The sequence below is a fragment of the Gymnoscopelus braueri genome (genome assembly GCF_963280865.1).
Source record: "Gymnoscopelus braueri genome assembly, chromosome: 7".
Lineage (NCBI taxonomy): Eukaryota > Metazoa > Chordata > Actinopteri > Myctophiformes > Myctophidae > Gymnoscopelus > Gymnoscopelus braueri.
The window spans coordinates 29,950,326-29,966,769 of NC_137608.1; the positions used below are offsets into that span (position 1 = coordinate 29,950,326).

At 41.2% G+C, this 16,444-nt stretch overlaps 1 protein-coding gene across 6 annotated transcripts in view; it reads right to left on the reverse strand.

The window, feature by feature from the left end:
• The window catches only part of LOC308088010 (ubiquitin-associated protein 2-like), a 34,576-nt gene that overhangs the window by 16,830 nt on the left and 1,302 nt on the right, over positions 1-16,444 (reverse strand). For 4 of the 6 annotated variants that reach the window (XM_080432319.1, XM_080432322.1, XM_080432317.1 and 1 more), the window contains exons 2-11: positions 14,911-15,048; positions 13,619-13,696; positions 13,346-13,456; positions 12,722-12,917; positions 12,400-12,477; positions 10,659-10,734; positions 8,179-8,270; positions 5,763-5,815; positions 2,787-2,848; positions 2,457-2,679 (exon numbers count right to left, since the gene is read on the reverse strand). In XM_080432319.1, coding sequence (XP_080288445.1) covers positions 2,457-2,679; positions 2,787-2,848; positions 5,763-5,815; positions 8,179-8,270; positions 10,659-10,734; positions 12,400-12,477; positions 12,722-12,917; positions 13,346-13,456; positions 13,619-13,696; positions 14,911-15,006 — 1,065 coding nt within the window. In that variant the 5' untranslated portion in view covers positions 15,007-15,048. The remainder of the gene's footprint in view (positions 1-2,456; positions 2,680-2,786; positions 2,849-5,762; positions 5,816-8,178; positions 8,271-10,658; positions 10,735-12,399; positions 12,478-12,721; positions 12,918-13,345; positions 13,457-13,618; positions 13,697-14,910; positions 15,049-16,444) is intronic. The other 2 variants (XM_080432321.1, XM_080432320.1) reach the window with 1 other exon arrangement.

A 16,444-nucleotide genomic window follows, 5' to 3' on the forward strand; every position in this document is an offset into this window, starting at 1 on the left:
ATTAAAAAATAGCAGATATACAAGCTCATAGCGCAGCGGGCTTGTAGATCTGCTATTTTTGAAAAATCGTGAAAATGTTTGCAAATCTTTGAACATATATTTTTTAAAGCGAACATCTTTAACTCTGTTACAACTTCTGGGGGTCCCTGGAACAAAGTATTTTGAGATGGGGGTCCACGGCCAAATACATATAATTCTTTAGAACCACTGATATTATAGCAACATAGGTTTTTTTTAAAAAAACTGCTAGGATTTAGAATACAGGTAGAATCCCCAGAAACAAAGATTTGAGTTAAAAATATATACATATTCAAAGACCCACGATTTTTCCAAAAAAAGAGCAGATCTACAAGCTCATAGCGCGGCTATGGGCATATACAGTATATATATTTTTTAATCAAAGGCTGTGAGTGTGTTGTTTACTGTATAAGCCTATTACAGATTGATTCTCATCTTATCTCTGACTGGTAATATAAAATAAATGATCACCCTTTTTAAAATAGACATTTTTCTAGATCAGGACTTTAAAAATCAATGAAATTAGTGTGTCTCAATTAGGGTGCTTGAGTGTATGTGTGTGTGTGTGTGTGTCCTACACCAGTGATTTTCAAACTTTTTTATGTCAAGGACCCCCAAATTCACTTATTAGCCCGCAGACCCCCATTTGAAAAGATAAGTCAAGGACCCCCATAAGAGAAGATTTTTACGGCTCTAGCAGTGACTCAACTATTTTAATTTCAAGGACCACCAGCTTGACATGCACAAGGCTACAGACCCCTAATGGCATTTATAGCGCTGGGACCCCAATTTATATTGTAAAATCAATGTTAATTTAACTCAGAGTGTACAAATGGTTCCATTTGTGCACTTTAGAGTTACAGACCCATAAGGGTCCATTTGGTTCCTAACTATCTTTCATTTAGCTGGGGACCCCCTGGAACTCCCTCAAGGACCCTTGGGGGTCCACTATGAGAACCACTGCACTCTCTCTGTGTCTGTGTGTCTGTGTGTCTGTGTGTGTGTGTGTGTGTGTGTGTGTGTGTGTGTGTGTACAACAGCATCCAAGTTGATTTACTTCTGATCAGTCAAAAATGTTTCATATCACTTGAAACTGTTGCCAGCTGAGGGGGAAGCGTTCCTCGTTTCTATTCCAAATTGTAACCGGTGAAATCCATCTTAAATGAGCTTCTGAGCATACACACAGACACCTGGAGCAAATGAATTAATGAGCAACATCATCTAGCAGAGCAGACGGCCACTCGGCCAGGCAACGAGACACGCTCGTTAGCTACATCTGGGTGAATGAGAGACGGAGAAGAGAGAGAGAGGGGAGGGGAGGGCGGGGCTATAGCCTATGGAACACAGTGCCTGCGTCTCTCTCAAAAGCTCTCAACTCAGTGGGAGAGATGGAGGAGCGTACCGAATCTACCGATGTGTCTTAATGGAAAACTCAACACTAGAATATGCACAGATGTTCATGGCTTTCATTTCCCCATGAGCCTTAAAAACATCATCTTCAAATTTAATACCTATGGTCAAATTTAAGACAAAGACCTTAAATTCCCAATATTTTTTTAATGACAATTTAAGACTTTTTAAGGACCCGCGGGAACCCTGTATAACGCATTTCTAAAGATCACAACAATAATCAGTCTCTTCCACACACACACACACAACGCCATACTTGCGTATAGTCGAATATAGAGAGGGAGAGCGCAAGAGAGCGAGCGACAGGAGAGAGACTGAGGCCCTGTTTAGACGACAACGGTCTCGATAGAAAACGGCAAAATAAAATATCAGCCTTCCGTTTAGACGGCAACAGTGTTTTTGGGGGTTGAAACCGTAACAAAGTGAAACCCCCTTCCTGAGTGGAAATCTTTGAAAACGCTCCACCTCCATGTAAACATACAAAACGGGGGAAACTTCAAAACGTGTGTCGTCATGGTTCACACCGTTTTTTTGTCAAGTTAAATGTGTGTGTTGGGGCCGCGGTGGGCGAGAGCGGGAACAAACGTAAACGAAGCTGTGATAGGAAGTAGAACGGAAGTGGTGTAAACGCAGAATAAAAAATTTGAACGCAACGGCACTTTGTCGTTTTCTATTCTGATCGTTACAGTGTAAACGTGGCCTTACACAGTTGCAGTTATTTCATCAGAGAGTATTATTAGGGTATGCCTCCTGGGGGAAATCTGCACTCTAGTGAGTGTGTAGACTGGAGTACTGCACAATCAAACTTGAAAGTTGTCACCAGCCTTTTGCATACTTTACAGTGACAAATCGTACCAACATACTTCATGTCAAAATGTGTACCTGCTACGCAAAATGCGTACAGGTTGGCAGGTCTGGTATCATACTGGGAGGGCCCTGCCAAAATCCCATCCATAATGAATATAGCCATCTGTGGAACTGCATAATGTCCATATGCATATTGTAAATACATGCGTTTCTGCCCTCACCAGTGCGGCATGTGCGTAGTTGGTACCAGCGGAGGCAGCGTGGGCATAGCTGTTGGCGGCGGCGTGTGCGTAGCTGTGTGTTGCAGTGCGTCCGTTGTGGTGGGAGTTGGTGAACACCAGGCTTTGGCCCAAACCTTCAGCAGAGGGGCCATCTACTATGCCCACCAAGTCTGTGTCAACAGACCCTTCAACTGCCTTGGGCAGCAGGGTGGACAGGTCCATGCTGCAAGAAGAGAGAAAGATTGTGGATGAGAGACGGAACAGATTAGCACAGTGTCCAAATGCCAGAAGTTATCTTAGCTTGCGTGCATTGTTGTAAGCATCCCTTACTTGTGTCCAGGTGTGATGTGGTTTACTGGAGCAGAGGCAGTGAATACTTTGGTCTCAGACAACTGAAGGAGAAAAAGAGAAATGAGAATGGCATGGCTGGATATATTAAGACACCATGTCTACCAACTTCAACTGCAACTTGGGAGTCATGAATATGCTACAAAACGCAGCTAGTAAAATGGTAAATAGATTAAGGGATCAAAGTGTTCCCTACGTTTCTTTGAGCAGTATATTTCAAATACAAGGATTCATACATTGGATTATTCCAAAAAGGTTTTTGACATATACTTGAAACATCATTGGCCAGGTTTCCCAAACGACTTTGAGCTCAGACGCAGCCTAGAAGCTGCGTGAGAGCCTCCACGCACCTGCGCAGTAGCAACCCCGCCACGATCTATCTTCATTAGTAGCAGCTGTGTGTGCTCTACGTGGTATCTAAACTGGCTTCAGGAGGCACCATCGTCGCAGGTTCTCATTACGTGTGTGCTAAAACTACATTCGCGAGACAGCATAGACGTAAAGACCTCCTGGACGAAGTCTACGTAAGGCCGACGTAAACTACGTAGGGCTGTCTGCCGCTACACTGCAGTTTAAACACCCTTTGCGAAAGTGAAATGGATCATAAAAATACCAGAGCCAACTGTCAGATGTCCTGAAGCAGTCCACTCCAAATACAACTTTTGAATAATATATTTATGAATGAAATTACAGTGGTGAGTTGACATCTGCAAGTTAAATAAAACACTAAAGTGTCCCCATTATGCAAGTAAATTAAATATACTTAAAATACCAAAAGTAAAGGTATGCAGAATGTCCCATTTCCCAAATTTAATATGTATTAAAATCTTTTGAAAATAGCAGATCTACAAGCTTGTGAAGCGTTGTGAGCTTGTAGATCTGCTAGTTTCAAAAGATTTTTTAACCATTCATAAAAATGGCGAGCGCAACAGCTGTCACTTTGTGAGAGGAACTGGGGACTTTCATCATAACGTTTAACTATAAAACTTCGAAATTTAGGAAACATGTTTAGCTCAGCATCATTTATATACCTTTAGTTAACTTGCCATATGCTTAATATTTTTATCAGACGATCGGATCATCCGTGAGAGTACAATTTGTAAACTTCGGGTTCATGCATAAAGGACTAAGCAGCGCAGCCCTGGTTCAGAGCGTTAGTGTGTTCCCTCTAACGCCCTGGAAGACCCCTCGCTCTGCGATTGTACAAGGAATTCCGCTGCCCTGCGAGTGCTCAAGAGTAGTAAAAATAAACAAAACCATTTCGCTACTCACCAAAGCAAAGGCTGTTTTGTGTTGTTGAAAGTCTATTCTCGGAGGTGGGAAGCCTCTCAGCACCCCAACTACTCTGTAAAATACACTTTTTGGGCAGCAAATAAAATATGTCAGCGAGACGGAAATTATTTTTATTTACTCCACAGTGCCCTCTACAGATTTGTAGGATTGAACTTACCATTAACCAAAATCTGTAGAGGGCACTGTGGAGTAAATAAAAATAATTTCCGTCTCGCTGACATATTTTATTTTCTGCCCAAAAAGTGTATTTTACAGAGTAGGTGGGGTGCTGAGAGGCTTCCCACCTCCGAGAATAGACTTTCAACAACACAAAACGAGAAAGGGCGTGCAAAAGACCTGGCTATCGAGCTCAGGCTTATTAGCATGACTGGTAACGTGTCGTGCTGGCGAGTGGGAGTTTCGGGTTCAATCCCAGCTCACTGCTTCCCTAAATATGCATGGATCCGGTGTTTATAAATTCTAGTAAATTCCGATCATCTCATAAGAGGTGACAGAGCCAACTGTCAGATGTCCTGAAGCAGTCCACTCTAAATACAACGTTTGAATATATTTATGCATTAAATTACATCTACAAGCTTAAGAGGCGATCTGCTATTTTCCAAAGATTTTTTAACCATTCACAGCTGTCACTTTGTAACTATAAAACTTCGAAATTAAGGAAACATATTTATATAGATATAGATATAGATATAGACATAGATAGATAGATAGATAGATAGATAGATAGAATTTATAGAAAGCCGTTACTTTTGGTAGTTTAATTTTTTTTCATATACATTTATATCTTGCAGACGTCAGCTGTGACTTTGTGAGGGGAACTGGGGTCTTACGTCCTTTAGTTAACTTGGCTTGCTTAATATTTTTATCAGATGATCAGATCAGAGATCATTCGTGAGAGTACAGTACAATTTGTAAACTTCGGGTTCATGCATAGAGGACGCTCACCCTACCCAAAAAAAAATAATCTGCAAGCTGTCGTTACGCACCGGCCCGGCCGCAATATATATATATATGTGTATATATATATATATATATATATATATATATATATATATATATATATATATATACACACATATACATATACATATACATATACATATACATAAATTAAATGTGTGTGTGTGTGTGTGTGTGTGTGTGTGTGTGTGTGTGTGTGTGTGTGTGTGTGTGTGTGTGGTCGGTCGGTCTTTTCATAGATCTATTTCGCTACGGGGTGTTACTACCGCCCCAGGGCGCTAGTAACAAAATGCTTCGTAGGAGAGCACTGCAGGGCTACGCCTCTCGCAGAAGTAGGAGGAGAGTAGGATACGCCATTCTGTCTCCCAAATGTAGTTTTAGCAGAAACGTAACGCCATGGACGTGGGAAGCGATTGCACGTTGGGCAGAACCAGCTGCTACTAATGAGGGTAGAGCGTTGGTTTCGCCGGGTCCCAGGCTCTTACGCAGGCTGCGTAGGCAGCGCATGAGCTGAAATCTACGTGGCTGCTATGGTACTGCGCAGGTTGTGTGGACACACGCAAGACCCGTCGTAGAACCTGCGCAGATGCTCAACGCAGCATCTCTACGAATCTCGTTGGGAAACGCGGCCATTATCTCCCCATTCAATTGTAAATGTAACCCATCTCTCAAACACACACTGCTCAGAATTAAGGATCATCTTACATCCTCATTCCAGTCTTCTGAAGCCCAGTCTTCCAGATTTCCTCTCCATGTTCCTTAGAGAGACAGAAAACAGCAATTCAAACAATGACCCCAAAGCAAGAGATTCGATATGTCTTCAGCATTCAATCTTACTGGTCTAAAAGTTGCAAATAAGTAGTAGGACCTTGAACCCAAATGGCAGACAATGTTCCATTTCTGGTGCATCTTTGCATCAAGGTTATGATACAAGATGGCATGGAACACTGGAGTAGGTACTTTTGGTACCAACAGCACTTATTGGGCAGAGGGATGCAATACTGCAGACTAGGGATGGGTATCGTTAGGATTTTTACGAGTCCGGTTCCGGTTATCGGTTCCGGGTTCCATATTGGTAAAAAAAAAAAGTGTGGTCAAATGTTTATTTAATAGGGATGCACCGAATGGAAAATTATTGGCCGAAACCCAATACCGAATACAGGAAACACTTGGCCGAAAACCGAATAGCCGAATATTAATCTAAAAAATATATGTATACATTGCAAATTAAATAAATATGAATTCAAGAAATTAAAACAAATATTGAATAGCCTAACAAAAGGCATTATAATGTCTGCAGTTGCATTATTGCACATAGCCAAAATGCATTAATAATATTAGGTCTGCCATTCCTGCCTTTTGGAGAAGTCACTTTCAATTTCATTTCAGAAAGACACAAAATCAAACTGAAGCGTTCACAGCTGGTGTTAATTATTTTGCCCTGTGCAAGCTCTTAACTAGCGCTGGTTATCCTACTAATGTTACACCCTCTGACATGTGGATTCTAGTTTTCAAGATGACAACAGCAAATCTTGGTTACAAAGTTTGCAGGGCAGGCTATATTCCTTCCTCACTACTTCAGTTGAGACAGTGGTGAGTGAGGGGAGGAATGTGGCTGGGCTGAGTGGGCTCAGAGAGAAGCAGCAGCTCTACACTCCTCCATACAGAGAGGCACAACTCATGTATACTTCTCCCTACAACTGTGCTTTACCGGATTTGTGATTTTTTATCAGATTGTGCCGTTAGTGCAGGACTTCTAAACGCCTTTGTTTGAACAGCTTTTATCGCGTGTAGGAACCGATATGCAGAACTGAAATTACATATTTTTGATGGGCACCCGGTACGCGCCATTTCTTATTCGGTTCCTACTTGGAACCGTATTTCGGTACCCAAGCCTACTGCAGACCCTTGATTAGTCCATGAGGCTTTCCACTAGTCCCATTAGGCTCACTTGCTACTTGTCCTTACCCATCCCTCTCTCTCCTGCCATTAGTTACCATCAGATAAAGGCTTGAAAATGCCCCAGTAATGTACAAAAACAAAAGTTCCACTTTTTCAGAATAACTATGATTGATCCACCGCTAATGCAGACGGTAAAGTAAAGCATCACTTATCTCTCTGTATCATTATTGTGCAGTGTTTATCCTAGGATGAAGTTGCAGCATCGGCAGTGAATACTTATCTGCCTTTTTATTTTTCACCCTCAATAAGAAGTCATGTGTACGAGATTGACAGGTGTCACAGCGACACAATGGCCCTGAGGACCTCCGCCAGGCAAAACACCACGTCTGGGCAATACAGAGGCTTCTATCTTTTTGTATGCAAGATCATTATGGATCTTCCAAATGTTAATTGTACAGATGTTTCCTTCCACATTCCCATTCAAATGATTACATTTGTAACATCAGGCTTAATATATACTCCGTCGTGCAACAGTGTTGCTTTCTTGACAAAACGAATAAATCTAACTTGATTTAATATGCTTAGAAGATCAGATAAAGACAAAGTTATTTATAAATACTAAATATGAAGCATACGTCGTTCTGCAAATAGTCAAAATAGACCTAGTCGAAAATACATTAGCTGCCAAGTTGTTAAAATTGCCTTGTACTACTATGCCAACTCACCATCAATGTGTCCATGGCATGCATGCATCCTACATTACCATGATAATGAACAACCACCAGCGGACGGTCGTGGATGTAATATTGAAACTTGTGACCCATGAGAAAGGCGTTACCCCTAGGAGGAGCCGTCTCACAGGAGACCATGCAGAATAAAGCCCAGTTCATACTTTGTCGCACAATGCTGTCGCTCACCGAAAATCAGAAATACAAGCTCGCATATAATTAATAATTTACAGAAAGATTCAACAGTGCACCACTGGTAAATGCATATAGGGGAAACACTGCTGTGGTAGCTGACTGCCGTGTTGTGAATATATTACATCATGCTCTTTACTCCTCCTACCTTCCCTCAACTCAATCTTAAAATCTACTTCGTCCAGCCACTAGAACTCTACGGTTAATTTCAAAGGTCCCCCCCCCACCCAAATACAACTGGGATTGAAATGAAACACCCAATGCCTGGGTATTGTGTGTTGCTGGGTACACCCTCTTACCAGATCCCTCAACAGCCTCATTTCCATCCACATCCCAGGTGTCTTGGCGCGACGCTCCTGAATTAGCCGTGTAGTCCGCTGGGTTGAAGGTCCTAGAAGAAAGAGGGAAAGGTCAGTAGGAAAAAGTTGGGATCGGGTGAAGATAAGCAAGGGACAGGATTTGATTTGACTTAAAATGTTGTGGTTGCTTCTCAATAAGAGAATCACGACCTTGTGTTCATGATTTCAGTCATTTCAAGTGTTAGATCAAACTGTAACCATTTTCCATTTCAGAACCGTGACACCCCTGTCTAAATGAATACTAAGAAAATAACTAATACATTTTTAAGTTGAAAATTCAGACTCAAGCGCTGCTCAGATCGAGCACGATCTAACTTAAGTTAGAACGATTGTTCTAACTCAAGTGGATGGCAGCGTCCACACAACCAGTCAATTATACAATACATTTTAAGATTCTTGTAATCACACACAGAACCCTCCATGGCCAGGCACCTCAATATCTAAGTGACCTGCTCCAACCTTGTGTGCACAGAAGGTCTCTGAGATCCTCACCCAAGCCCTGCTGGTTGTTCCTCCCACAAGACTAAAAATTAAAGGTGATCGAGCCTTTGCGAGTTTCGCCCCCAGGCTAAGGAATGATCTCCCCTTCCACCTAAAAACTGTGGCCCTGTGGCCTCTGTGGACATGTTTTAAATACTTTCCTATTCAAGCAGACCCTTACATAACCCTTTATGATTACAGATTTTGTGTTGTAACATATCCTGTATTGATTTCTTGAATTTCACCAGCTGATTGGCGAAAAGCCGATGGTTTTATTTTTGTCTTCTCATATTACTGACATGCTTTACTTTTATTATTGTGAAGCACTTAGTGACTCTGAGAGGTGCTCTACAAATACATTTGACTTACTTACAGTAATGACAACATTAGCCGTGAACGATAGTTTGGATCACCTTCAGCGCAATTTTCAAAATCCATTCAAAATATATCAGGACATCTGGTGTGTAATCAGTCTCACTCACCCTCGACCGTCTCCCTGAGGAGACCATTATGAATAGCTAACACTAGCTGGTAGTCAGTGTTGGGTAACGTTACTTTTAAAAGTAACTTGTTACGTTACAGGATTACCGCTATTAAAAAGTATTCTGTTAAGTTACTGGATTACCTTCTGAGAAAAGTAACTTTAGATTATTTTTGTGTTACCAACGATTAAAACCCACCTGCAAGGAAGTTTGGTAAACATAAAATCAAGAGTGCAGCCTACTGGAGTGACCACCAGTGTTGCATGGAGGTATGCTGGCTGGGCTTCACCATGGCTTATTTGCATTGACTTTCTCCTACTTTCACCAATAAATCCAAAAATAGTGTGAATACTTCCACAACCGTATAAAGGGCAACCTCTCAGTCTTCTCTCAATCTCTGCCATGTTGCACACGAGCGATAAATGAATGTAAACAAGACCAGTAATACCGTAGCCGCGTGTCACACTGTAAGTGGTGACCCATTGAATATGGTAGAATGATTACGCAATCACAACAGACTGCAACTTATCGTCACCGACACCCAGGACCGTGCATGCACATCTCCGTTGACAGAGACTAGCTCATTCATTCAGGAAACAGCGCAAATGCGTCAGATGGATTTCCCTTTGTGGCAACAGAAATAACAGGGAAATATAGTTCTTAAATGTAACGCCATTATTTTGCAAAAGGTAACCAAGTAACAGAGTACTCTAATTGCAAAACTAACACGTTAGGTTACTCCATTACCCAAAATAACATTCCGTTGCAGAAACGTTGTTACTTGTAACGCCGTTATCCCCAACACTGCTGGTAGGCTCGCTGGCATTCTCTCAGGTACAAACTATCTTGCCACATTATAATAAATAATCAAAGTCAGATTATCCATATATCCTATAGAGCCTTTCAGCTCCACTGAAAGAAGGAGATCTCTCCCCCCTCCATGTGGGCTGACACAGGCTTACACAGTTAGACTGTGCAGCGTGTTCGGTGCTACAGTTTACAGAATGTATCGTTCATCAATGTGGACGCTCATATCGTTGTAGTTAATGTGCTCTGTATGAACAGCGCTTTGGGCTGTACAATTCAATTATGGCTAAAATTATTATCTTGGGGTGGAAATAAATAAATATACACAGCCATAATTCATCATGATTGGTAATGATGATTTTTGGTAGGAAAATGCCATGTAAAGTCCTTTTGTAATGTCATGCCATGTAATGTCCTCGAGCTTTCTGGTTATATTAACCTTGTATAATGATGAGGAGACCTGATCATATTTGAATGTCATGATTATTACATAAATGTCAGCCATTAAATCAAAACAATTTTCGATTAATTGTGCAGCCCTAATTCAGATAAATAATTTTCTCAAATCAAAGTTTTCAGATCATTATCTCCACACACAATTAGAGGCTTAAGAGTTTTTCTCTCAAACACAAAATGCACAGTTTTACTCACCCCATTGCTTGGGAGGCGAACCTGCTTCCAACAGCTGCTCTTCCTCTGCCAGTGCCAGTGCCACGACCCCCTACCGCTGAGGACACAAACAAAAGCACCCAATGACCTCAGCTGTCTAGGATTTTTCAGACATTTTTAAAGTCTTGAGTGCAAACAAGGTCATCATCTCATCAAGCATGTCCCATCGCAGATATCCCATCTAACTTACTCAAGCTACCCAAAGGAAAGGTTTCTTTGGTTTCTTGATTTTCTTCCTTTTTATTGTAGCCAATACTATATAAATGACTGAAGTGCACACATTTAACATACGATTTAGGTCGGTGTGCAGTTACAAAACACACATTTGGGGGTGAAGGGTGTTCAAGTCACCCACCATAGAGACTTGAGTTCAAGACTGGGTGACAGAAAACAGTTGTCATCACACCTTCAAACACAAACACCTGCTTAGGCATTCGGATACTGTAAAGGATCATTAAATTTGTCACCGTTGTGCAAGATAAAATTGCACTCCAATCAAGAATTTGGATTATTCAACCATACAAACATCAGATTGACCCCCTATGTGATACTGTAACTGGCATAGCCAATTAATATTTGTAGCACATAAGACACAGACTTAGTTGCAATCCAGTATGACCTGTGTCGCATGTCGTCATGTCTATTGTACAAAAAAATAAATCTTTATAATGACTTTAAAATAAGCTCAACTCAGGAATAGCGGTCACTCACGCTCTGACAATTCCTTACTCCACCTACCAAATTTCATAAATACTGCTAATTTCTTGTCTATCTTCTCTAACTTCTATCAAACTACCCTCCCCCCCAACTACCAAGCAGCTGCAGGGACCCAGGGCATTCCACACATGTAGAGTGCCATATGCGATAATTGCCAGCAGACACAAATAGATGTGCTGCCAGCAAACGTATGCAGTACTCTAAAAGCTACTACCCTGCATAGAGCACAGTAGACAAAAATACATGCAAAATATGATACCGTTAAGTATTTTCTTTTTACATTTTTATCCCACGATTTTGTAACCCCATTTTTTTACACCCAGTGCCAATTGTCTATGTAATCCTGGGCACTACCTTCCCTCTGCCAACCTAGGGAGGCCAGGGCCAAGCTCATGCCTCCTTCAATTCCGTAAGTATTTTCATCTGAGGGAAATTATGAAATTATGAACCTAAAATCCCATTACTCCGATGTGAAGAGATCATTTAAATAGCATTTCTCTGCTAAATGTTATCAATGGTGATGGATGTGAAACGGCGAATTTGACATCACCGTGAGCCCTGTGGGACTCCGGTCAACTATGTATATACTAGTAGAGTTTAAGTGATTAAAGCAGACAAGCTACGGCACCACATCCACAATGAATGAAAAGTAATTAAATCAGGCTATGCATATGCACATCCGATATTACCGATACTGTAAATTTGTTGTTAAAATTAATTAGTTGGTAGGAAAATCTCCACACCGTGGCAACCCTACTACAGTATTTTACGGAGTCATCCTTGCTTGGATGTAGGCAGCTGTGGAAACTACACCTCGTCTGTACCTGTGGATAATATAACATTTTATCCCACACAATTTGTAGATACCGATTGTCCAACACCACACAATTGCATCCTGAGTCAGTGCATTCAATACAATTACACATTAATTGTGCTCAGTATTGCTTATTGTAAGTGGTTCTGGGTAAGAGCGTCTGCCAAAGGCCTAAATTATAGTATTACTCACCTCTGCCCCTACCCCTGCGTCCACGGTCTGTCCCTCTATCTCCAGGAGCGAACTCAAATCCATTCTCCTCTGACCGGCCTGGACACCAAGGGGAGACAAAGTAATGGGTAAATTAGCTTTGATTTAAATGTTTAACTATATTAAATATAATAGGAGCAGTTGACATTATTATTGCATGTTTGTATTAATTACACCCATTTATGACAGTGTTAACTTTGTAGTCTGGTTCAAATAGTGACCTGTGATAATTAAAAACTACCACATATGGAACACATATCTGCACAATATAGACCTTTATCGTTCTGACAGGAGGCACACACACCTCTTCCTGCTTGTCCCACAGTCTCACCCTCACGGCCTCGGCTGGCACCCCGGCCCCTCCTGTTTGACCCCCCACGACCTCGGCTTGCCTCCCTATCACCTCCTCTCTTTTCTCTTGTCTCCTTTATCTCTGAGGGCCCTCCCTCCTTCCCCCTCCTCCCTCCTTCCCCCTTCTTCCGCACCGTCTCCCAGGAATTCTGAAAGAGACAGAGGGGGATGAGAAATATATTTTAAAACACAGATAAGTGCATAATTCTGAAGCAATAGTTTGAAGGAATGTCAAATATAGCCTTAATAAAAGGAAGAGGACATGTGGGCTAGCAGACAGTCAGTAGCAAAAAAAAAATGGTGCTTCTAATTTTGTCCCCTTTTTAGCTGTCGATATGTTACTGTAAATTGTGCACATGCATGAAGATTGCCCTCTGCATTTACCCATCCTAACTATTAGGATCAGTGGGCGCTATTAATACAGTGCCCGGGAAGCTGTTAGGGTTTAAGTGTCTTTCTCAGAGAAACTTTGACACATGTACTGTAAGTACTCTTGAGGACATAAGTACTTAAAGCTTTCACTACTATTTGATAACTGAACATGTGTGTGAGAGTTTGGAAATGTGTGGATGCTCACTATGTCAGAGGTGCTCTCCAGCAAGGAATTGATGGCTCTGTTGACATCCTCGTTGCAATCATGGAGGGCTACCATGCACTCATCTTGAGTCTTCCCAGAGACCTCAATCAGCTGTTGAGGCATGCAAATAGAGATGCAAATGTTTATCATTAAGTAGTTCTGTTTTCAGCCAAATAAGACTACAAGTAAAACAAATTATAATAAAATTGGACCAATATTCCAAAAAAATATATTAAAAAAAATGTGCACAGGTGTGTTGTGCACTCACATTACCTGTTTGACCTTGTCCTCAAAGTCTGCATCATTTTTGACATAGATCATCTGGGCCAGCAGAATCTGTTCTGCTGTGGCCTGGAAAACAAAGAAAACCTGTTAAGAACAACAACGAGATACCTAGAAATGTGCATATATGCTAGACAAAAACATAGCTTATTAAATAAAACTGGCCTCATCTGTGTTCACGAATGTGTCACTGAAACATGGTGGCCCTACTCTGCTTCCTAATTATCTCCCAAAATGAGTTGTGCACTTAATTAAAATGATGAGTAGTAGATAGAATTTAGTTATTCTTTCAATGTGATCATTTCTACCAAAATAATTGACAGAACTAGGGTGATGCCCGTTGGGAACACATGCCACTGATCATGCGATACCCGTTCGGTTGTACCCGCTGTGCAGTACCCATTATCATAGTTCTTGGGAGGCCAGTGCAGGCCAGTCTATGACATCTCAGATCACCTATTATATGGGCATAAAAGCGGCACAGACTGACATATTTGTGGATTTGTGTCGGCAGAGAGCGATTCGTTCGAACATACTATTACTTTTGGGTGAAACGAATGAACTAGGTCATTTCCTGAATAGATCCATTCAGTCAGTTCAGTTTCAAATGCTTAATCTTGTTTGGCTGAAGAGAGACAGTTCCACCATTCCGCTTTCCTCATTGGACTAAACACCGTGAGGAAGGCTCTTTCCCTTCCGTCTGACAGGCTTTTCTCATTGGACTGAACTCCTTGAGGAGTGACTGATATAGTATGCAGTCAGAGAACGAAAACACTGGGAGGGCAGAACAAACCTATGTCCAATGACTATATCTATATGCAGCCAGTGAACGGACTGGGATCTTGTTCACTGAACAAACTTACAGCATCATTACTTGATATATAACGGGAATATAGGATCATTAAACGATTTGAGGTGGTCTAGGTCAGTACGGTTTCTGTGCGAATGAACGACGACTGAGCCTAGAGCCAGTCTGCCGTCAATAACACACAAAACAAAATTGTATAACAAGTTAATAATTCAGTCCACTGAAAAGAACGATAATTCCCATCACGCATTTCTGGACAACTGCTGATCCGACGGACTTCCCACTTAGCACTGCACTCTGTGGGGTCCTCTCTGATACACACACACACAGTTTGATTGATTGAGATACACAGAAGACACTTAGACAGAGATTCTGTGCATTTATAAATAGATGCATCTTCACCTGTGTGTAAGGAGGTCAGAACAAAAGTCCATTCAATTGCATAGGTGTGCCCATGGACACCGAGTGCACCCACCTGTATCTGTTTCTGTGGCTGTGTGGTTTGTGTGGTGGTGGGCAGCGCTTTGTCCCGAGTACCCCGGGGTGGATTGCTGACCACTGAACTCATCATATACAGTATATACAAAACAATGTATGTACAAAATAGAAAAATCTGGAAGAGAAATACAGATAGGATAGAAGAGGTGAAAGACAGGGAAGAAGGGACAATATGAGACTGTTCAGTGTTCACATATTCTATACACTGTGTGTGTGTGTGTGTGTGTGTGTGTGTGTGTGTGTGTGTGTGTGTGTGTGTGTGTGTTTGTGTGTGTCAAAAATAGCTAATTTACAAGTTCACAATGTGTCGCACTGCAAAGCGTTGTAGATCTATTTTTGGTTACGGTTCCCCCCAGAAAAGGGATGCTAGTGTCCAGGTGGTTGGAAAAATAATAAGAGAAAAATGGCCTGTGCAGTATTTTATCAAATATACACACACACAGTTTACTGTACATGTATAGACTGAGATTTGCTGTTGTCAACTACGGCATGTAAGACTATAACCCCATCTGTCACCCACCTCCAACCCAAGGTTAAATTTAGACACTCAAGAGGGGAACGTCCCGGTGTCAACTTACAGTTCTCCCTCTCTCAAAGACACAAACACATGGATGTGTTAACTCACCAACACCACATTTATATAGATGTTATGTATTGTAGACTACCATATTTTAAGCAATTCCTGTCTAGTAAATATGAGGTGAAATTCACAGACCAGCACACTATATGTTCAAATAGCCTGTCTTGGATGTGAAATACTTTAGCCAACAGATGTCATGATGCACAGAATGGCAATTGTAAATGTAGTAGACCTACATGTTGCACTTAACCACATACACCCTAGCGTCCATATTCTGGGCATATCATTATAGACAAACGTTCAGTGAAAATAGCAGATCTACAGGCTACCAAGACGTAAAGCATTGCGAACTTGTAGCTTGGTTATTTTCACTATTACAACAAAGTATATGGGAATTAAGTGGTTAAAATACAGTAGATCAGCCTACTGCTGTTGTGGGGTAACTCTTTGTTTTATAGCAACAATACAAACAACAGTCTTTTCTTGTTGATGAGTGACATCTCTCGTCAAAGTGAGAAATCCTCAGTGTTCATTTAACTACATTGTTAAACTCCACAAACTAACACCGACATGTTATTAGTATGTTGTCATGTATTAGCTCATTAAAGGGATAGTGCGCCGGTCATCAAATTATTGTCTCAGGAATGCGACAAAAACAAAAGAACCTCCATGAATTCAAGGCTCCATGGGGTGTGTAATTGATAGAAAATTTTTAAATTAACTATCCCTTTCACATTTGTAACCGTCAAAATGTACCCTTCTCAGGGTTAAGCTAATATGTTATAATTAGTAATACGTTACTGTAACTGTATCGTGATGAACAGTGTTTATGTAACGTTGTCGTAATGTACAGCGTTAATGTAAATTGTGTTATTATAGTAATGTTCCGCGTGAATGTAACGTTATGATCACACGTAAAGAGTACAACGTG